Source organism: Brassica napus, chromosome C3 (genome assembly GCF_020379485.1).
Source record: "Brassica napus cultivar Da-Ae chromosome C3, Da-Ae, whole genome shotgun sequence".
In the NCBI taxonomy this organism is placed as follows: Eukaryota; Viridiplantae; Streptophyta; class Magnoliopsida; order Brassicales; family Brassicaceae; genus Brassica; species Brassica napus.
In genome coordinates, this window is record NC_063446.1 from 57842863 (window position 1) to 57865541 (window position 22679).

At 42.5% G+C, this 22679-nt stretch overlaps 2 protein-coding genes and 1 non-coding gene across 3 annotated transcripts; 2 read left to right on the forward strand and 1 right to left on the reverse strand.

Moving 5' to 3' along the window:
- Nucleotides 1-13312: 13312 nt before the first annotated feature.
- Nucleotides 13313-14140, reverse strand: LOC125583193. The gene has a single exon (XM_048749816.1). The coding sequence runs from the start codon at nucleotides 14138-14140 to the stop codon at nucleotides 13313-13315; it is 828 nt and encodes a 275-aa protein (XP_048605773.1).
- A 991-nt stretch (nucleotides 14141-15131) lies between these two features.
- Nucleotides 15132-15238, forward strand: LOC125584846. Its single transcript, XR_007321753.1, has one exon. It is a non-coding gene; the product is annotated as a small nucleolar RNA R71 (small nucleolar RNA).
- Nucleotides 15239-18351: 3113 nt separating this feature from the next.
- Nucleotides 18352-20194, forward strand: LOC125583402. Its single transcript, XM_048750283.1, has 2 exons — nucleotides 18352-19331; nucleotides 19676-20194. Exons 1-2 carry the CDS (start codon nucleotides 18386-18388, stop codon nucleotides 19681-19683), a joined length of 954 nt encoding a protein of 317 aa, XP_048606240.1. The 5' UTR covers nucleotides 18352-18385; the 3' UTR covers nucleotides 19684-20194.
- Nucleotides 20195-22679: the final 2485 nt, after the last annotated feature.

Genomic DNA, 22679 nt, shown 5'->3' on the forward strand with positions numbered 1-22679 from the left:
CATATACGGCAGGACTTGACATAATCTGTGGTATTTCTGATGTGCTCAGGTTTTACCACTAAAACCAACCGCAAGTGCACGGTAGTGCGCAGTAGTATTTAGGGATCGAATTCCACAGAGACCAAAGTTACACTATGAATCTATTAGAGTAAAGTCAAGCTAGAACGAAAATGATTGTTTGTTTGGTAGCTTTTAATTGTCACAACTTGTAAATAAATTAAAATGAAATTTAAATTATAGATTAAAACGTTAGGCATCGGGTAATTCTCGGGAATGACATAAATCGAGAAACAAACATTAAACAAGAGGTATGTTTTAGAACCGTTCTTGAACTCAAACAGCTTAAATAATTTAGCCTACTCTCGCAGTACTAAATCCTATGTTTTAGAATCTTAAATGTCAACTCTCGCCATATTCATAATTCTAAACATGCATTTTAACAGGTTCGATTTGTTCACAAATTCCATAACAACAACTCTCGTTGGTTACGAAGACTTGCTGGTGTAACCTGAGGTTACTTATAACGCAAGTAGCCTATTGATTCTGAGAATACCTAGGAAACGTGCCTTCTTGAGATCGTTGAGAGTCAAGCTCTATCCGAGAACAAGGTTTAGAGTTTATAAAAGCTCTGTTTATTAATCAAATAAGTCGTGCCCTTACAACACCTAAGGCATCGATATATATAGTAAATAATAAGTAAAACCCTAAAGAATAAGGATCATAAGTTTTCCTTATCTTCTATGACAAGAAAAGGAGATAAAGCTCGAAACAAATAAGTAAACTTTAAGAAAAGGAAAATAGAGTAAACACGAAAGCCAAGAAGAAGTAGGATGACGCTGCATCAGGTCCCCCGGGGTAAGAAAAGATTCGCCCTCGAATCTTCGGGCTCATCCTGCGGCACATAGGGAACCAAATGTTTCACATTAAAGACATCAGAACACCTTATATTCGCTGGTAACATCAAACGATATGCGTTGGCATTTATCTTCTCCAAAATCTCCAATGGACCAATCTTACGTGCCTTCAACTTGTTGTATTCATGAGGTCGAAAGCGTTCTTTTGTTAAGATAGCCCAAACCTTATCGCCAACGTTGAATTGAACGTCACGACGATGACAATCTGCAGCTTCCTTATACTTTGCAGACGTGATCTTCAAATTGTCATGGACCAGCTGATGGATATGAGAAACATTGGCCACAAAGTCAATAGCCTCACCATGATCACGTGTAGCGTCAGGGACCAAACCAAGATCAATCGGGCCTCTAGGAACGATACCATAAACCACACGAATGGGACTGTAAGAAGTGCTCCGATTTACAGCATGATTGAAAGCGAACTCAGCCTGACACAAAATAGAATCCCATGTACGAATATTACTGCCGACCAAACAACGAAGCATATCACCTAAAGATCGATTGATTACTTCTGTCTGACCATCCGACTGGGGGTGATAAGCAGAACTCATATCAAGACTCGTACGCAGAAGCTTCCAAAGAGAAAGCCAAAAATGACTGAGGAACCGCGAATCTCTATCCGAAACAATAGATAATGGCAGACCATGAAGTCGGTATATATCACGGAAGAAAAGTTGAGCTACCATGACCGCATCTGTTGTTTTTTTGCAAGGCACGAAGTGAGCCATTTTCGAGAAACGATCCACCACAACAAATATGGAATCGAAGCCGCGTTGAGTACGAGGGAGACCGAGAACGAAGTCCATACTAATATCTGTCCATGGCTGTGTAGGAATAGGCAAAGGCATATATAATCCTCCATTCGATGCATGACCCTTTGATGTCTGGCAAACTACACATCGCTCCACAAAGCGAACCACGTCACGTCGCACCGAAGGCCAATAATATGAGTCGAGGACCATCTTAAGAGTCCGGTCGCGTCCCATATGTCCTTCATTATGGACCTCTTGAATGATACGCAAACGCCAACTACCCTCTGGGATGCATAATTTGTCCCCGCGAAACAAGAATCCATCGGTAATGACATAATCTGTCCGACTATGAGACTGAACTTCACACCAAATCCGTCCAAAGTAGGCGTCTGTGGCGTATAGCTCCGCGATAGAAGCAAGACCAGGGACCGTTGTGTGAAACGAAGCAAGTAACGTGTGGCGGTGGCTGAGGGCGTCTGCTACTTTATTTATTTTTCCCGACTGATGACGTATGACGAAAGTAAACTGTTGGAGGTAGGCAATCCAAGAAGCATGGCGAGATGATATCTTGGACTGACTATCTAAATGTTTTAAGGCGTCATGGTCTGTAAAAAGAATAAACTCCTGATGAAAAAGATAGTGACGCCAATGTCGGATTGCTTGGACAATGGCATAAAACTCCACATCATAAGTACTGTATCGTGCACGCGAGCCTGCAGTCTTCTCACTATAGTAAGCAATTGGACGTCCTTGTTGACTAAGGACTGCGCCAATGCCTGCTTTACAAGCATCACAATGCAACTCAAATACCGTTGAGAAATCTGGTAAAGCTAATATTGGAGCCGAGATCAAGTGTTCTTTGATAGTTTGAAAAGCTGTCTCGGCTGCTGTAGTCCACAAGAATGTTGATCCTTTCATGCAATCAGTCAGTGGTGCTGTTAATGCGCTGAAATTCCTCACGAAACGCCGGTAAAAGGACGCGAGACCATGGAAACTTCGCACCTCTGTTATAGTTCGTGGAATGGGCCACGATTTGATAGCTTCGATCTTGCTAGGATCAACTTGTAGACCGTCGGCTGAGATAATGTATCCTAAGAAAAGGACTTGCGACGTGCCAAACACACACTTCTTTCTTGCCGCGAAGAGTTCTTGCTGTCGCAACACTTGAAGGACATCACGGAGGTGGTTAAGATGGCTGCCCAACGTCTCACTAAAGACGAGGATGTCGTCGAAGTACACGACAACACATTTGCCAATGAAAGGCCGGAGGGCTTGATTCATGACTCGCATGAATGTGCTAGGTGCGTTCGAAAGACCGAATGGCATGACTAACCACTCAAACAAACCCTCACGAGTTTTAAAAGCAGTTTTCCGCTCATCACCTGGACGAATGCGAATCTGATGGTAACCGCTCTTAAGATCTAGTTTAGAGAAGATGGAAGCACGACCAATTTGGTCTAATAGGTCGTCAAGCCTCGGAATTGGGAAACGGTAGCGTACAGTTATTTTGTTAATTGCTCTACTATCAACGCACATACGCCATGAACCGTCTTTCTTGGGAATTAAGAGTGCCGGAACTGCTGCAGGACTAAGACTTTCGCGTATGTGACCCTTAGCTAGAAGCTCCTCGACCTGGCGACGCAACTCATCATGTTCTTGAGGGCTCATCCGATAATGAGGTCGATTTGGAAGCGTAGCATTGGGCATGAGATCAATGTGGTGTTGAATATCGCACAAAGGAGGGAGACCGGTGGGAAGATCACTCGGAAAGACATCGGCAAAGCTGTCTAGCAAAGAGTCAAATGCCTTAGGGACCACGCTACTCGGGTCCGATGTCACAGGAGAAGCGACCAGTGCCCATACCACGTCAGTCTCGCGTAAGTGTTTTTCGAATTCCGCCTTGGGAAGAGTGAGAAGAGTGCGAGCTGGTGTTGCAGGTGTCGGTGATGAAGTACTTGTTGCCGGTAACTCGTCCACTGCCGACGGTTCCGGAGATGGACGCAACGTAATTGTGCGACCCTTAAATTCAAAACTATAGGTATTAGTTTTGTCACGGTGAGTCGCGTCCTTGTCGTATTGCCAAGGTCGACCAAGAAGAAGATGACATGCGTCCATCGGGACAATGTCACAACAAACAGAGTCAAGATAACCACCAATGGAGAAGGAGATCATCACTTGACGTGATACAGTTATTTCCGTTCCCTTGTTGAGCCATGCAAGTTTATACGGTGACGGGTGAACCATGGTCTTGAGGTCTAGCTTCTTGACCGCAATTGTAGAGATTACATTTGTGCAACTCCCTGAATCAATGATGAGTTTGCATATTTTACCATTAATAGTGCAAGTGGAGCGAAACAGAGTTGTTCGCAACCATGATTCTTGAGTAGAGCGCGGAAGCAAGCAGTTTCGTCGTACTATCAAGGCATGTGCTCCTGTGTCCCCTGCAATATACTCGATCTCGTCCTCCGCCAGAGTGTCCGAGTCATATTGATCATACTTAGGTTCTTCATCAAGGTTGGTGTCTTGGTTCAGCAACCCTCGTTTGTGCTGATTTGGACACGCCGTTTGCCTATGTCCTGTCTCACCGCAAGTAAAACAACGAAGAGCACCTGTTCGTGCAGGACGAGTTTGAACAATCCCGTCTGTTGGTGTATTAGTACCAGTACGAGCTACGGCCGGCCGAGATGGAGATGCATCCGAACTAGTCGTTGTGTTGGAGTCGACGGCTTGAGTCGTCGATCGATTCCTCGAGTTTCCTGTGTTCCAAGTTGAACGGTATTGAATTTCCATAGCCAATGCATGTTTGTGAGCTTCAGAGACTGTGAGAGGATTGAACTGCTGTAAGGCGATTTGAATTTGATAGCGAAGACCCCCTATAAAACGTGAGACGAGTTGTTCCTCTGTTTCAACAAGTGCTGTTCGGGACACCATGTGGAAGAAGTCTATTGCATACTCGTCCACTGTCCGACCACCCTGACGCAGAGCTTGGAGTTTGTTGTAGAGAGTGCGCTCGTAGTTGTAAGGGAGAAAAGCCCTTCGCATATGCTTTTTGAGACGCTCCCAAGTATCAATGCGAGGTTTTCCCGCTCGTCGTCGCGATTCTTTAATCTGTTGCCACCATGCCATTTCTCTGTTTTTGAAACGGGAAGCGATTAAAGGAACACACTGGTCTTCTGGAATGCGTTTGAACTCTAGAATTTCCTCGATCGCACTAAGCCAATCCAAAAATTCTTATGTGCTAAGATTGCCGTTAAATTCGGGAATCTCAATCCGAAACCCTCTTTCCCATTGTCTTTCTTCAGGCTGAACTTCGCGTCTGTTGATTTGGTGATCAGCTGGAGCGGCGATACGATCGTGGTTACGTTGTTCCTGTTGGTTGCCATCGGTAAAAAGATTTTCTGCCAAATCTTCATCTGAATCGTCGGCACGAGGATGACGATGAGCAATGTTGGCCTGTGGGTTGTTTTGTTGACGTTGAAGCACTGTCGTCAGAGCAGTTTCAACGGCCTGTATGAGAGTATCGTGAAGCGAAGCCGTGAAGGTTTCAAGAGTATTGCGAAGCTCCTCTTGTAATTCTTCGGGCGTTTGCTTACGTGGGGGCATGATAATGACGATCGAGGTAAAGAGTAACCGGAGATAGGTGGATAGCAAAGATCGTAAGAAGTCTTGATTAAGAAATCAAAACCGCCTGGCTCTGATACCAACTGGTGTAACCTGAGGTTACTTATAACGCAAGTAGCCTATTGATTCTGAGAATACCTAGGAAACGTGCCTTCTTGAGATCGTTGAGAGTCAAGCTCTATCTGAGAACAAGGTTTAGAGTTTATAAAAGCTCTGTTTATTAATCAAATAAGTCGTGCCCTTACAACACCTAAGGCATCGATATATATAGTAAATAATAAGTAAAACCCTAAAGAATAAGGATCATAAGTTTTCCTTATCTTCTATGACAAGAAAAGGAGATAAAGCTCGAAACAAATAAGTAAACTTTAAAAAAAGGAAAATAGAGTAAACACGAAAGCCAAGAAGAAGTAGGATGACGCTGCATCACTTGCTCATCTAGATTCTTTTCAGGAGTTTAACTATCACTTTTGGTGTGTTGAACTTCCTAATGATCATGAACTAGGTGTACCTTCTAATTCAAGCTTTAAGATCAACCTAGATGAAGAACCAAATGATTTACCCCTTTTTTAACACATCAGTTTCATGGATTCATGGATTCCTTTGAATCACCCTAGCCTAACTAGTAGATTACTCACACATGGAACCAAAAACAGAATTCATAATTGACATTATAAAAGAAAATAAAGAAAACAAGAAGGTTTAGAAGCTTCTTTGGGAAGAGAAAGGGATTCTCTTCTTCTTCTACAAACTTCAAACTCAAACAAATCTTCAAACTAGAAAAACACTCACAAATCTATTTTCTCTCAAGATTTGATCTCTAAGATGGTGTGTAGATGGATGATTTCTTATGGAGCTCGTCCTCCCTATTTATAATCGGCCATGGACCCTCCTTTTCGACAAAGGCTCCAACATAATCATGAAAGACGAGTGGATGCAGTAGGTGAAGTGGAGAACGTGGGTGAAGCTGGACACAGCGAGGATGCATCGATAGATGGGTTTTCATTGAAAAACCCATCGATCGATGGGTTCTTTTTCTCTTCTTTTTCTTCGCATCTCGGTTCGATCCGTTGTTCGTTCTGCGCTATAACCCCTTCAGATGGACATGAAAATCCCTTGAAATTCCAGTATGCACATGCCAATGGTTCCTAACGCGCTCAATCACCTATATACCTGAAACACGAACGAAAAACTACAAATAATCGAGAAAAATATAATAAAAAATATATAAACAAGCACCAAAAACCTAGACACATCAATTCCCCCAGACTTGAACATTTGCTTGTCCTCAAGCAAAGACATACATCAGTTAACCTGCAAACAACCATCTTCACCATCCTTTGGTATTAAACCACATCAGTTAGCACCAACATTTAGAAGGAACTCCACGTAATTCGACCCCAATCTTATCTCTCGACCATTTTCAGCCCACAGCTTATAAGAAGTATCCAAAGTTTCCATTGCCGACCTTTTTTAGATTTAAGGTGTGGTCTCATCATGGGGGTATCGATCAAAAGACACATGGATTCTTACGCGATTGGTCTTTTCTGGCTCATTTCCTCCCTTTCTTCTCGCTCCACTCAGCCAATGTCTCCATTTATTTCAAGGGTATCATTTTATTTTTTTAATTGACTGAGATTTTTTTTTTTTTTTTTTTTTGACAGGCTTCTATGATTCAAGTCTTAATGGTTGCAGCCACCAAGCCCTGATCACTTCTTTTTGACCTTTATCCCCTATTATTAGCATTATTATTTTTTCGAAGGGGAAAGAGAGGGGAGCCAGACCGATATAGACTTCGTCTTTTAGTCCTGAAGAGGATTCCGATCTAGTGTATACCAAGCCCCAAGATGAGAAAATTTGAGTAGATTGAGTGGTCAATCAGTTTGAATTCCTTGAACATTCTTAAAAGCATGGATGTTGTTGGTTGATCAATGTTTGTGGCTTTTCCATGTTTCACAGCCTGCAGTTGATAGCTGAAAGAATGGTACTCAAATATTAGTTATTTGGTTTATTTAGCAAGGCAAAGCTGAATACGAATTAAAAACTACTCAAAACACAACCAAATAAAACGAAGAAACCACGTAAAAAAAAATACGAACTCAAATAAATAAATAAAAAAAACTAAGTTCAAAATTAACCGAAAAAGTTATGGTAGATTCCTAAATGGAACTATGACAAGTACCCTCCCCCAGACTTAGTTTACACCGTTCCTAGTGTGACAACAGAAAATAAAACCATAAAACGTTAGAATAGAAATAAAATAGCGCGGTCGGAAATCAAATGACAATACTGGCCGGTGATAGCTCCTACTCCTCGTCTCCTGCTCCAGATGTTCCTGCATGTTCGGGTCTTTTGGACTTCTTTCTTGCCCTGTGTGTACCACTCGAACCCGAACCAGAGCTGGATGGAGAGTTGTCCCGATGAACTACATCATCCTTTTGGCAACGACACGGCCTGATACGTGAAATTGCAGCCCAGATCTTGTGTAGCATGTCGTTGTTTGTCTTGATACTCTGATCTCTCCAATGTTGTTGTTGGCGCGAAGTGGCGTTCGGTGGAAGCTCTTGCAGCTTGTACTGGCTGGAGTCTGATGGGAGTAACTGATGGGGTTGTGAATCATCTGGAATGGCTTGTGCAGCCTCATCTTCTCCTTCTTCCTCATCCACGGCCTTGCCTTTGGTCTGATATTTTGGCGTGAAGAAGGATGGCTTGTCTACTAGTGCAGTAGTAGGGGGTAGGAACTCAACTGCAGCCTCTGAAAGTAGAGCAGTCAGGCCGATCTGAGGCAGGTGGCAGTAGAGTGTTTTCTTCGCTCGGTCTTGGAATACGTAGACGTAAGGACCATCCCGATCGATCCTCGAGTAGGGGCCAGCTATGAACTCCTTACTTACTAGAGAAATGATATCCAGGTAGTTCCAAGCAAAGTTGCTCGATCTGTCCAGTGCTACCTGATGGTTCTCGCAGTCTACACCCACATGTGTAAGGATCCGAGTAATCACTGCACCAAATCCACATGCACTGCTCTTGGATTTGGTTACTTTCCCCTTGTATCCTGCTAAGTTCGCGGCCAGCACCGCTCCCATGTTGAAGGCAGTAGCAGGTGGGAATGTAGAGTTCCCAAATGCCGGTAGCAAATGCCTCACACCTTGGTACATGAGGCACAACTCCCATTGCGTGACTGATGCAGCTGTGGTTGTCCCGTATAGCAATGAGCCAATGAGGCGTGTGGCATATCTCAGTACTGGGTTCCGGATAAGTGACTCCTTTACCTGAGAAGATCTATAAACCCCTGTGCCAATCGTTTCCCAGAAGTTCAACAGCTCTGAAGTCCAATAAAGACCAGATGTCCTCTCCCCTGCACTCAATTCAAATAGTCCGCAGAGGTCTGTGAAAGATACCTCAAAGTATACTTTCTGCACTATGAATGCCAGAAAACCTTCCTGATGGCTATCATCGGGATGGCTGACGTATGCGGATGCTATGAACTGGCGTACCAACTCCGGATAAGTGGGTTTGTTGAGGTTGCATAGTTGGCCTAGACCCATGTTCTGGAACAGCCCCTCAATGTCTGCTTTGATTCCCAACTCCGTCATCGTCTCAGGACATGCTAGTTGTGTAGCCGGTACGACTACCTTCTTCATGTTGTTGTAGTGGGTGGTATCAGACTTATCCCACTTCTTTGGCCTTTGCTTCTCTCGCTGAGATGAACCCTCTTCTTGTGTGTTCTTCTTTGCTGATGTTTTTGTGCGCTTCACTCTCTACAAAATAGAATCTTTGAAACAAGTGAGTATGCAGTATATGTTTTTCAAAGCAGCACAATACTAACACGAGTTCAGTAAACACTAGCGACTCAGGTAAAGAACATCAATCCATAATCCGTTCATTCCCCAAGTTCATCATTCCAATATGTATTTCAACGACTATTTGCTTTCAACATGGTTATAATCAATTAAGATCTCAATATCAACATGCAAATGAAAGGCGAAATCGAGTTGTGATAAAAAAAAAAAACCAAATTGAAAAAAAATTTCTCAATCCCTAAATCATCTCAAATCCTGTTCCAAACTCGTTAATCACAGACAATTGTGTTCTATTCCATGTTAAAACATCTGTTTCATGCATATTTGATCAATGAATCAACACGGAAATAAGAAATTCACAAAACCCAAAAAAATTCCTCAAGAACACGATTTGAGAATGTGGAGATTCGCGGAGTATACCTGTCTTAGGGTGAAAACGAGTGTAGAAATCGGGTAGAGCTCAAAAAATCAAGTGGAATAGAGCCCAAAATTGTTTAAATCAGATGATTATAGAGAGAGAAAGGGGGGGGGTTGAATTTTAGGGGAAATCGGAGGGGGTGAGAGTTCTGAGGTTTTGATCCAAAAAGGTCGGGTTTTGCGTTATAATTCCGTTTCCCACACACGCATCGATCGATGCGTTTTTGTACAAAAACAGATCGATCGATGCGGTTATAAAAAGGCTCCCGAGATTTAGTATGATCGATCGATTGGATAACACGATCGATCGATCACTTTGTTACGCATTTGGCCATTATAGTAATCGATCGATGCATTTTTGTAACAATATGGATCGATCGATGCATTTATAAAAAGGCTTCCGAGTTTTTGTGCGATCCATCGATTGGGTATCCGCATCGATCGATGGGAGTACCTAATCGATCGATCACTTTGTTCCGCATTGCACCATCTTAGTGATCGATCGATCCGGTTTGGATCGATCGATGGAAAAGTTTTTTTTTTTTTTTTTTTTTTACAACGAGATGAAAACTAATTCTAATTGACACTTACCAGTGGGTTGCCTCCCACTAAGCGCTTGTTTACAGTCATTAGCTTGACTTTCGGTGTGCTCTAAGCTCGAGGTGGTTCTCCGAGAGAGACATCTTCTCCTTCGGAGATTTCCGTGTACGCTAGGTATGGCTTTAGACGCTGACCGGTCACAACAAACTCACTACCATCTTGACTCCACAGCACAACTGCTCCATAGGGTTTTACCTCTTTGATAGTGAAAGGCCCGGACCATCGGGATTTAAGCTTCCCGGGAAACAACCTCAGGCGAGAGTTGAAGAGTAGGACTTGATCATTTGCAGCAAAAGTCCTCGGAATGATCTTCCTATCATGATACGCCTTTGTGCGCTCCTTGTATATCTTGGAGTTTTCGAATGCTATATGTCGAAACTCGTCTAATTCGTTTAGCTGGATCATCCTTCTCTCAGCTGCGGGTTTCACATCAAAATTCATCTGTTTAACAGCCCAAGATGATTTGTACTCCAACTCTACTGGGAGATGGAATGGTTTCCCATAGATAAGGTGAAAGGGAGTGGTGCCAATAGGAGTCTTGTATGCTGTCCTGTATGCCCATAAGGCATCATCTAGCTTGGTTGACCAGTCTTTTCTTGTTGCTCCCACTGTTTTCCGTAGGATGCTTTTGATCTCTCGGTTGGAGATTTCGACCTGTCCGCTTGTCTGAGGGTGGTATGCAGTCGCCACCTTGTGTCTCACGCCATTCTTCTTCAGCAGCTTCTCGAACACTTTGTTGATGAAATGTGATCCTCCATCACTAATCACCACTCTTGGCACCCCAAATCTTGGAAAAATGACAGATTTGAACATCTTTACCACCACTGTGGCATCGTTTGTTGGACTTGCTATGGCCTCTACCCACTTGGAAACATAGTCAACAGCAACAAGGATGTACTTATTGTTGTAAGAGGATGAGAATGGTCCCATGAAATCGATCCCCCATACGTCAAATACCTCAACTTCCAGGATGAAGTTTGGTGGCATTTCATTCCTCTTGCTGATATTTCTCTGTCTCTGGCATGGATCACACTTAGAGATGAAGGAGTGGGCATCTTTGAACATCATAGGCCACCAGAAACCAGCTTGTAGGATCTTCGAAACGGTTTTGCTTACAGCAAAATGTCCCGCGTAGTTGGAACTGTGGCAGTGGAAGAGTATGCCTGGTATCTCTTCTTCAGCAACACACCTTCTGTAAATATTATCGGCACACTGCTTATATAAGAATGGCTCATCCCAGAGATAGCGTCTGACGTCTTTTAAGAATTTCTTCTTGTCATTTCCGGTGAATTTGAGCGGTTCTTGTTCTCCGGCCAGGTAGTTCACTATTTCTGAAAACCAAGGCATTTTAGGGATGTTTGCGTCCTTGATAGGTGCGTATCCATCATTGCACTGGATGCTCACCGCATAAACGTTCTCCACGGGAAGAGTATCTGCCAATGGTAACTCTTCTTCCACTCTTAGCCTGGAGAGGTGGTCTGCGACTCCGTTCTCAATCCCTTTCTTGTCCTTGATCACCAGGTCAAACTCTTGCAACAAGAGAATCCATCGCAGCAACCTTGGCTTTGCATCCTTCTTCTGAAGTAGATACCTCAGCGCAGCATGATCAGTGTGTACTATAACTTTAGATCCAACAAGATAGGATCTAAACTTCTCAAAAGCAAAGACGATGGCAAGTAGTTCCTTCTCGGTGGTGGCATAGTTGCATTGTGCATCGTCAAGTGTCCTGCTTGCGTAGTAGATGACATGAAGTTTCTTCTCCTTCCGTTGTCCCAAGACAGCTCCTACTGCATAATCGCTGGCATCGCACATCACCTCGAAAGGAAATTCCCAGTCTGGTGGTTGAACAATTGGTGCGCTGACTAATGCTCCTTTTATTGTGTGAAAAGCGTCCAAGCATTCTTTATCAAAATGAAACTTGGTCTCTTTGCAGAGCAGACGGGTCATGGGCCTGGTGATTTTTGAGAAGTCTTGAATGAATCTTCTGTAGAACCCTGCGTGACCTAGAAAACTTCTGATCCCTTTGACTGAATCGGGTGGCTGTAGACTCATCATGACCTCGACCTTTACCCTGTCAACTTCAATGCCTTTTTCCGAAATTTTGTGTCCAAGGACGATCCCATCTCTAACCATAAAATGGCATTTTTTCCAGTTCAGCACCAGATTTTTCTCCTCGCACCGCCTAAGTACCCTGCACAGATTGGAAAGACAAGCAGAGAAAGAAGATCCATAGACAGAGATATCGTCCATGAATACTTCCATTATATCTTCAATCATATCAGTAAAAATAGACATCATACACCGCTGGAACGTGGCGGGTGGGTGCGTTACACAAACCGAATGGGATCCTGCGATAGGCGAATGTACCATAAGGACATGTGAATGTGGTCTTTTCTTGATCGTCTGGATGAATTGGAATCTGGAAAAATCCTGAATAACCATCTAAAAAGCAATAGTATGGATGGTTAGCCAATCTTTCTAGCATCTGATCAATAAAGGGGAGAGGAAAATGATCTTTCCTAGTTGCAGCATTCAACTTTCTATAGTCTATGCACATCCTATGACCAGTGACAGTTCTAGTGGGAATTAGCTCATCTTTCTCATTTTTCACTACTGTTATCCCACCCTTTTTAGGCACAACATGCACAGGACTAACCCAATTACTATCAGAGATTGCATAGATTATTCCAGCCTCTAGAAGTTTCATTATCTCCTTCTTTACAACATCTTTTAGATTCGGGTTTAACCTCCTCTGATGTTCTATAGAATTCTTCGATTCATCCTCTAGATATATTCTATGCATACAAAGGTCAGGTGAGATGCCAGGAATATCATCTAGTGAATAGCCTATTGCTTTACGGTACTTTCTTAGTTCACATAGAAGTAAGGCAGTCTCAGCATTATTCAAATCAGCATTTATGATAACAGGGTAAGTTGACTTAGGGCCAGGAAATGCATACCTTAACCCAGCTGGGAGGGTTTTGAGTTCTATCTTTGGGGCTCTTAGTTCGCTCCAGGGGTTAAGGTGGTCTGTAGTAGCTTTTTGTGTTGGTGATTCTTCCTCTTCAAGGCTCATAGAAGCTACTTCGTGTTTTGTTTGGAAACCGGAATCAAGCATCTTGACAAATTCGGCAGTGTGTTCGTTTAAATACCCGTGCTCACTCTCAGCTAGAGTAAGAGCAATCTCTAGGGGGTCATCTCTCAGCAGTTATTTAGTTACTTCATCATCTTCATCATCATCTTCTGAGGTATGATCGATGGAGAACGTGTGTACATCCAGTGTGGGTCTTTTCAGCATCTTATTCACCTCGAACTTCATGATTATGTCTCCCAGATGGAGATCTATCTTCCCTTTCTTTACATCGATGATAGCTCCTGCTGTGGCCAGAAATGGACGTCCCAGAATGAGAGGGTCCTTTGGCTCCTGATCGAGCTCCAGCACTACAAAGTCTGCAGGAATTCTATGGTTTCCGATCACCACATCGATGTCTAAAATAACTCCGACGGGATGTCTTACTGAGCGATCTGCGAAGACTAGCTGGATTTTCGTTGACCTGAAGTTTGTGAGACCAAGCCTCTGTGCCACAGTGTATGGCATCAGGTTCACACTAGATCCCAAGTCGCAGAGAGATTTCTCGAATACAGCTCCTTTGATCTCACATGATAACACAAAACTCGCAGGATCTTCCATCTTCTCTGGTGCTCTGTTCTGAAGTAGTGTGCTACATCTTTTGGAGATAGACATAACATTCTCCTTAGGTGAGGCTTTGTTAGTCACCAAGCTCTTGACATATCTCTTCAGAGCAGGCATCATTTCAACATCATCTTCAAACGAGAGCTTCACATTCAACTTGCTTACCATTTCTTTGCACTTAGCTGCCTCCAAATCTCTGCGGGATTTCCTCTGTTTCACTGGGTAAGGCAGCTTAGGGGTATATACTCGAACCATAGGCGGTATGTTTTCAGCAGCTTCAGCCTCTTCAACTTGTACCTCAGTGGGTTCTTCAATCTGCGCAGTCTTTTCGTCAGCGGGCATGCTTCTCTTTTCTTCAGAAACCAGCTCCTTCCCACTCCTTAGAGTGATAGCGTTCACAAATTCATTCCTTGGGTTGTGTTCACCTCTTCCAGGAAGGACTCCAGTAGGTCTTTGGACAGCTTCAGCAGTTTGGGCGACTTGAGTCTCTAACTTCTTGACATGTGCTGAAAGAGACTCCCATTTGTTGTTCATGTCCTGGAACATGGTATCAACCTTCACATTGATGTTATCAACCTTTGTGTTTATTTCAGAAGCTGTCTTTTGCTGGTTGAGCATCAATTGTTGGAGCATTGATTCAAGCTTAGACTCTTTAGCAGCCGGAACAGAGCTTTCCCCGGTTTGAAACTGTGTTGGATTCTTTGGTTGAAAAGAATTGAAAGGTTGCTTCTGCTGAAATCCTCCTTGGTTGTAATTAGAGTTCTGATATCGGTTTTGTCCCAAGCTCTGTCCAAAAGGTCGGTTCTGCCCGTAGTTTTGGTTTTGATATCCTTGTTGTCCTTGGTTTGGTCTGTAAGCTTGTGGTTGAAACTATTGTCCTTGTCCTCCTGACTGATGTGGATAGTTTTGATTGAGTCCCTTGTTCTGCACATAGTTCTGTCCACCAACGTAGTTCACTGGAGCTTGCTGTTCAAGGTTTTGTCAGTTCACATAGTTGACTACAGCCTGCTGTTCCTGTGGTTCTTGATTGGGGAAGAAGAACGCTCCTTCTCCATATTCCTCGATGGAACTGACAACCCTTTGATCCCTTTGCATAAGCATATTGATCTTTGCGCTCATCTCTTCCAGCTTCTTGATTTCTGAGTTTCCGCCTTTTTGCGATCTATCATATTCTTCATTTTGGTTGCTGGAGCTTGTGGCAAGATTTTCTATCAATGTGTAAGCTTCCTCCTGGGTTCTTGTCATAAAGTCTCCATTGCTAGCAGCGTTGAGAGAATTTTTGACGTTCCAGTTTGCTCCATCATAGAAGATGTTGAGGATATGCTCATCTAAGTACCCATGATGTGGACACTCCCTTTGATATTCCTTGAATCTTGCCCATGCTTCACTCAGCGGCTCAGAGGTATTTTGCTGAAAATTTGTGATCTTACTCCTCAAACTAGCCGTCTTGTGCTTGGTGTAGAATTTGTCCAAGAACATAGCTCTGCATTGCTCCCAAGTAGTGATTGATCCTGGAGGTAGAGACTTTAGCCATCTCATCGCCTTGTCTCCCAGCGAGAATGCAAACAGCTTGCATCGTAGAAAATCAGCGGGAACTCCATTTGATCGTGTCGTGCTACAAATTTCTTCAAGAGTCTCAATGTGGTCCATGGGGCTTTCGGACGGGAGACCATAGAACATGCTCTGTTTGACCAGAGCTATCATTTGAGGTTTGATCTCATAGTCTTGCCTGGTGACACGAGGAGGTTGTATTGCGGATCGATTGTGATAGAATGTGTGCGGAGTGTCGATAGATCCAATAGGACGAGGTTGATTTTTCCTCTGTCCTGGTATAGGAAAAGGTTGTCGGAAAACTCCAGCGGCAGCAGCAGCGTTGCCAGCATTTGCAGGGTTATCTGCGTTTTGCTCATCACCGATAGGAAAATTTTGCCCATTTCTGGGTCCATCGTGCTGGTCTTGCACTCCAGCCATGTTTCTTCTTCTGTTTCTGTTGTTCTCTCTTTCGATTCTTGCAAGTTCTTCGTTAGAAACAACCGCCAAGTTTTCAGAACTTCGGCTTCTCGTGTTCATGTACCTGCAATACAAGCAAGGAAATCGAGAAAGAATTTATAAGTAATATGAAAAAATAAGGTTCTAGACTAGACTCTAGTCTTAGTTCCAAAGGTAACGCTATTGGTCCCCGGCAACGGCGCCAAAAACTTGATGTGCTCAGGTTTTACCACTAAAACCAACCGCAAGTGCACGGTAGTGCGCAGTAGTATTTAGGGATCGAATTCCACAGAGACCAAGGTTACACTATGAATCTATTAGAGTAAAGTCAAGCTAGAACGAAAATGATTGTTTGTTTGGTAGCTTTTAATTGTCACAACTTGTAAATAAATTAAAATGAAATTTAAATTATAGATTAAAACGTTAGGCATCGGGTAATTCTCGGGAATGACATAAATCGAGAAACAAACATTAAACAAGAGGTATGTTTTAGAACCGTTCTTGAACTCAAACAGCTTAAATAATTTAGCCTACTCTCGCAGTACTAAATCCTATGTTTTAGAATCTTAAATATCAACTCTCGCCATATTCATAATTCTAAGCATGCATTTTAACAGGTTCGATTTGTTCACAAATTCCATAACAACAACTCTCGTTGGTTACGAAGACTTGCTCATCTAGATTCTTTTCAGGAGTTTAACTATCACTTTTGGTGTGTTGAACTTCCTAATGATCATGAACTAGGTGTACCTTCTAATTCAAGCTTTAAGATCAACCTAGATGAAGAACCAAATGATTTACCCCTTTTTTAACACATCAGTTTCATGGATTCATGGATTCCTTTGAATCACCCTAGCCTAACTAGTAGATTACTCACACATGGAACCAAAAACAGAATTCATAATTGACATTATAAAAGAAAATAAAGAAAACAAGAAGGTTTAGAAGCTTCTCTGGGAAGAGAAAGGGATTCTCTTCTTCTTCTACAAACTTCAAACTCAAACAAATCTTCAAACTAGAAAAACACTCACAAATCTATTTTCTCTCAAGATTTGATCTCTAAGATGGTGTGTAGATGGATGATTTCTTATGGAGCTCGTCCTCCCTATTTATAATCGGCCATGGACCCTCCTTTTTCGACAAAGGCTCCAACATAATCATGAAAGACGAGTGGATGCAGTAGGTGAAGTGGAGAACGTGGGTGAAGCTGGACACAGCGAGGATGCATCGATCGATGGGTTTTTATTGAAAAACCCATCGATCGATGGGTTCTTTTTCTCTTCTTTTTCTTCGCATCTCGGTTCGATTCGTTGTTCGTTCTGCGCTCTAACCCCTTCAGACGGACATGAAAATCCCTTGAAATTCCAGTATGCACATGCCAATGGTTCCTAACGCGCTCAATCACCTATATACCTGAAACACGAACGAAAAACTACAAATAATCGAGAAAAATATAATAAAAAATATATAAACAAGCACCAAAAACCTAGACACATCAATTTCCATCTCCCCCTCCAGCATTTTCTCAGCCTCTGACATCAGTGGACGTAAAGAGGGAGTTGCATTTGTGCAAACAAGAGCAACTCTGATCATCCTCTCTGATTCTAGGCTGTTGAACTCACCTTCGAGCTTCGGATCTACAATCTCCATTATGTCCCCTTTTTGTTGCAGTATCATGGCCTGAGATAGATGTAAACTTATTGTCAAAAGGAGTCATGGATTAAACTATAGAACCGAGGACAATAAAAAGGCAAAAGAGAGAGCAGAAAGCTCCACAGTACCCATTTAATAATTGGGGCAGTGTCATCGCTTCCCTTTTGTGTTGTATTACTCTTCCCACTAACAATCTCCATTGCCACAACCCCAAAGCTGTACACATCTGCTTTCTCAGTCAAATGACCCATTAAAGCATATTCTGGAGCCATATATCCGCTACACCATAAGAGAAATGAAGACATCTTCAGAGCTTGCAAACAGACTGTTATACTGTTGACATGAAGAATTAAACAAAGGGAAGTAGTGGAGGAAGTAGGAGAAGTGGCCATATCACTTACCAAATGGGGAGGAGTGGCTAGTCCACTACTAGTTAGTGGAGGAAGTGGGAGGAGTGGCCATATCACTTACCAAATGGGGAGGAGTGGCTAGTCCACTACTAGTTATTTATTCTTCCACCATTGAGTGCTTATTGCTTTTGTTTCCTTTAAATAGACCATGTATGTTACACAATTAAACATACAATTTAATACAAACATTTCTTTCATTCTCTCAAACTCACAAATCCTCCCATTCTCTTAAATTCGCAAATTTCTCTTCTCTCTCAAATACTTACGGTTATTTCACTCCTTTTTTACTTTGTTCGTGTGCTTCATCACGGTTAAAACACTTAGAAGCTCTCATAATCCCACAAATTATCATGGTATCAGAGCAGCAACAATCTTGAAACCTTTCTAAATTCCGCAAAATCAAAACTCTGTTTCTAGTTCTTAAACTTTACCTCTGACCAAGTAAATCCTCAAGATGGAGAACAACAACAATAACAACAACCGCATCAGCATACCTGTGACCCTGAAGGGGATTAACTACCTCTTGTGGACCAGGATGGTGAAGATTGCCCTTGGAGGAAAGGGTTTGTGGAGTCATGTCTCAGCAGAAGCAGCTCCAAAACAAACCACCCAAGGAGAAGATGGACAGGAGATTGTGGTAGCTACTGATGAAGACAAATGGGCTCAGGAAGATCTCATGGTTCTCACGGTGCTCCTTAGCTCCCTAGAACCCGCCATCATGGAGTCTTACTCCTACTGTGAAACTACCAAGCAGCTGTGGGATACACTCTACAAAGTGTATGGAAATACCTCCAACCTTACAAAGGTCTTTGAAGTAAAAAGAGCTATCAATACCCTCAACCAAGGAGATATGGAGTTCCAGCCTCACTTTGGCAAGTTCCGGTCTCTTTGGGCAGAGATGGAACTACTCAGACCACATACTACCGACCCCGCCACTCTCTTAACCAGGCGTGAAGAGGATAGAGTGTTTGGACTACTGCTCACGCTTAATCCATCTTATGGGAGCTTAATCAAGCACATCCTGAGAGCTGACAAGTTACCTGACCTGGATGAAGTATGCGCTCAAATTCAGAAGGAAGAAGGCTCTGTGGGCTTATTTGGAGGCAAGGGAGACTTAAACATGGCACATCAAGCTGAACGAGCCGTGTCAAACAAGGCAGCTTACAAGCTAGATGAGAAGAAAAACTTGACCTGCGATCACTGCAAGAAGAAGGGCCACATGAAGGACAAATGCTGGATACTACATCCGCACCTCAAGCCCAACAAATTTAGGGACAACCGCCCTCAATACCAAGATGCAAGAGCCAACTTCTCAACTGATGGTGCTGAGCCAACAACACCAATCACCATGGGTATAAGCAACCTAGGTGTGGGAAGAGCTACTGCCTCCACATCAGGCTATGCCACGCCAAGAGCCAATCTAGATGAGACCATCAAGAAGTCTGACTTAACCGCTCTCATCAAGGCTCTCAAGGAATCTGGTATATCTAAAACTCTTGGTATCTCCCTTAATGCTTCTCACAATGCAAATGGTTCTATGAATAATTTTAAATCGACTAAGCCCTTAGTTATAGACTCTGGTGCTTCTCATCACATGCTAAGTGATTTAGAACTGATTAAGAACATAGAACCGGCTTTAGGAAATGTGATGATAGCAAATGGAGATAAAATTCCAATAAAAGGTGTAGGTGAACTTAGATTTTTTGATAAAGAATCTAAAGCTTTCTATATGCCTACATTTGCCTCAAACCTACTGTCTGTTAAAAAAGTAACTAATGATCTCAATTGTCAAGTTACTTTCACGCCTAACAGTGTATACTTTCAGGATATTGATTCTAGTAAGTTGCTTGGCAAAGGTGTTACCAAGGGAGACTTGTACTTACTTGAGGACACAAGACCTGTATCTCAATTATCGTGTGTGTTTCATTCTGTTTCTGAATTCCCTAAAGATGAAATCTGGCATGCTAGACTAGGACATCCCCATTCTCATGCCTTGAACATCCTGTTGCCTAGTATTTCTTTTAAAAATGAGTGTGAAGCGTGTATATTAGGAAAACATTGCAGAACTGTGTTTCCTAAATCAAAAACCCAATATGAAAACTGCTTTGATTTGATTCACTCTGATGTGTGGACTGCTCCATGTGTATCTAGAGAACAACATAAATATTTTGTGACATTCATTGATGAAAAATCTAAATACACATGGATCACTTTGTTGCAATCTAAGGATAGGGTGCTAGAAGCATTTAAAAATTTTCAGAACTATATTACTAACCATTTCAATGTTAAGATTAAAATTCTTAGATCAGATAATGGTGGTGAATATACTAGCACAGCCTTCAAACATCATCTAGCCTCACATGGAATCATTCAACAAACAAGCTGTCCTTACACACCCCAAAAAAATGGTGTGGCTGAAAGAAAGAATAGACACTTGATGGAAGTGGCAAGGAGTATGATGTTCCATACAAATGTACCCAAGCGGTTTTGGGGGGATGCATTAGTCACAGCCACCTACCTAATCAACCGCACACCTACAAGAGTCCTCTTTGATGCCACCCCATATGAGGTACTAAACAAATCTAGACCATCAATTGATCATTTGCGTGTGTTTGGGTGTGTGTGCTTTGTCTTGATTCCAGGAGAACTAAGAAACAAACTGGAGGCAAAGAGCACAAAGGCAATGTTCATTGGATACTCTACGCACCAAAAGGGGTACAAATGCTATGTACCAGAGACAAGGAGAGTCCTAGTATCCAGAGATGTTAAGTTCATGGAATCCAAGGCCTATTATGATGAGAAGAGTTGGGAGGAACTCAAAGATCTATCTCATTCTGCCTCAGACAGAGCTAACAACCTGAAGATTCTTATGGAAAGACTCGGCATTAACCTAGAAAAGGAACCAGAGAAAGGCCGGGACACTACTTGATGGGAAGAGTTTCAAGGCTCCTAATCAAATGTTATAGTATAAAGGATGTCAAACCATTTCTAAGTCATTCTAAAGCAAAGGGAATGCAAGACCATGCTTAATCTAAGTGCTACCAGTTTTTGAGATGTTTGTAAACTAGATTACTACCTAAAATGCAATAAAGGACAAAGCTTTCTTTCTTATAAGAAGAGAGAACTCATGGGCTATGGGAATTGATCTTGGGTGATCAAGATTCAACCTAAAGGTGTCAACTTTTAACCAATCTATATCTTCCTTAGGCCTAGACACAATACTAAACAAACTCTATCCCTAGATGAATGCTCATTTACCTAGATAACTCAAGCATCAAATTCCTTTGGTTGAATGTTACCTAAGTGATCATTAATCTCAAGTCTACTAGCCATCTTAACACCTTTAACAACAAATCCCTTTGGCAAAGGATGTTAAAAGCTTAGGAGAGTTGGTTCAGGCATTTCATCAAACACCTTCCGGGTATGAAATGCCTAGAGCTCAACTTTAGAGAGGCCAACTCTAAAATTGCATTAAAAGCCCTCTACTAGCAAGGAATAAGATTGATCTATCCCTAAACACCTTAGATCTAGCTTAATCACCCTTAATCTCCCTAACCCATGAATCCAAAAATGACTACTCACTACTCTCCATGATGAGCCCAAGAATCAAAGATGATTTGGTGCTAAACATGATAAGAGATCAAGAAAATCAAGCAATCACAAGAGAGAAATGATCAAGATCAGATCTTTTTCATAAAAGTTCTTTTGTGATTTGATAGAAAACAAGATATCTCTCCAACATTAGGTTTAGAGAGTATTTATGTGACTTCTAAAACCTAATGGGCTTGCTTAATCACTTCAAAAGCCCAAATAAAACATAAGTTTTCGACATAAGATAAAATGCGGCGCGGGTACACTAGGTCGCTCCCATAGGTCGCTCCACAGAACTTGCTTCACCTCTCCAAAACCCCGCGCAGGTTGATGACGTCGCTCCAGAGGTCGCTCTGCATCTGGCGCGGGTACACTAGGTCGCTCCCATAGGTCGCTCCGTAGAACTTGCTTCACCTCTCCAAAACCCCACGCGGGTGCGTGACGTCGCTCCAAGAGGTCGCTCCAAATCATGAAAGTCGTCGACAAGAAGTTGGGCTTGGAGCGGGTGTATCACCTCGGTGCAAGACGTCGCGCCAACTTCGACTCTTCTGGAGCGGGTGTCGCATGTCGCTCCCGTACCCCGCTCTGATGCTTTGCTCGTCTAAACAGCCTTTCCCACTCCCTTTTTGATCCCAAATGCTTCTAAGTACCTCTAAGAACTCCAATGGAAACTCCACAACCTGATAAAGACTTATGCAATGCAAAAGGAGACTAAAACGCGTGATTCCTAATCTAGATGATCAAAACATGCAAGAAATAGAAAGTTAAAACAATGTAATTATGCAAGATATCAACTCCCCCAAACTTGTATCTTACTTGTCCTCAAGTGACCTTGTAAGAACTCATAAGAGAGAGAGGTTGAAGGTGGGAACTCATAGCCAAAAGTAACACTTCCTAGCACTCAACTTAACATCCTAAAGAAACATAACAAATAGCATGAGCATTCTCCTTATTATACTCTAGCTTCTCTAGGCCTATCCATACTCTTTTTCCTCTACTCAAGTTGCAATACTCTTTACCAGCAAGTCCTTTCAATCAGCTCTCACATTGATTCGCACACACACACACAAGGTGGAGTCTCACAAATGGGCACATGATCTCAATCATTTTGCTAGGTATGCAATGGTCTAATATGAATGAAGAGATGGGTTCAAATGTTTTTATTTAAGGGTGGTTATCACTCAAAACAAGGAGCTTGATCATTATGCAAAATTTATCTAAGATTAGAAGCAACTCAT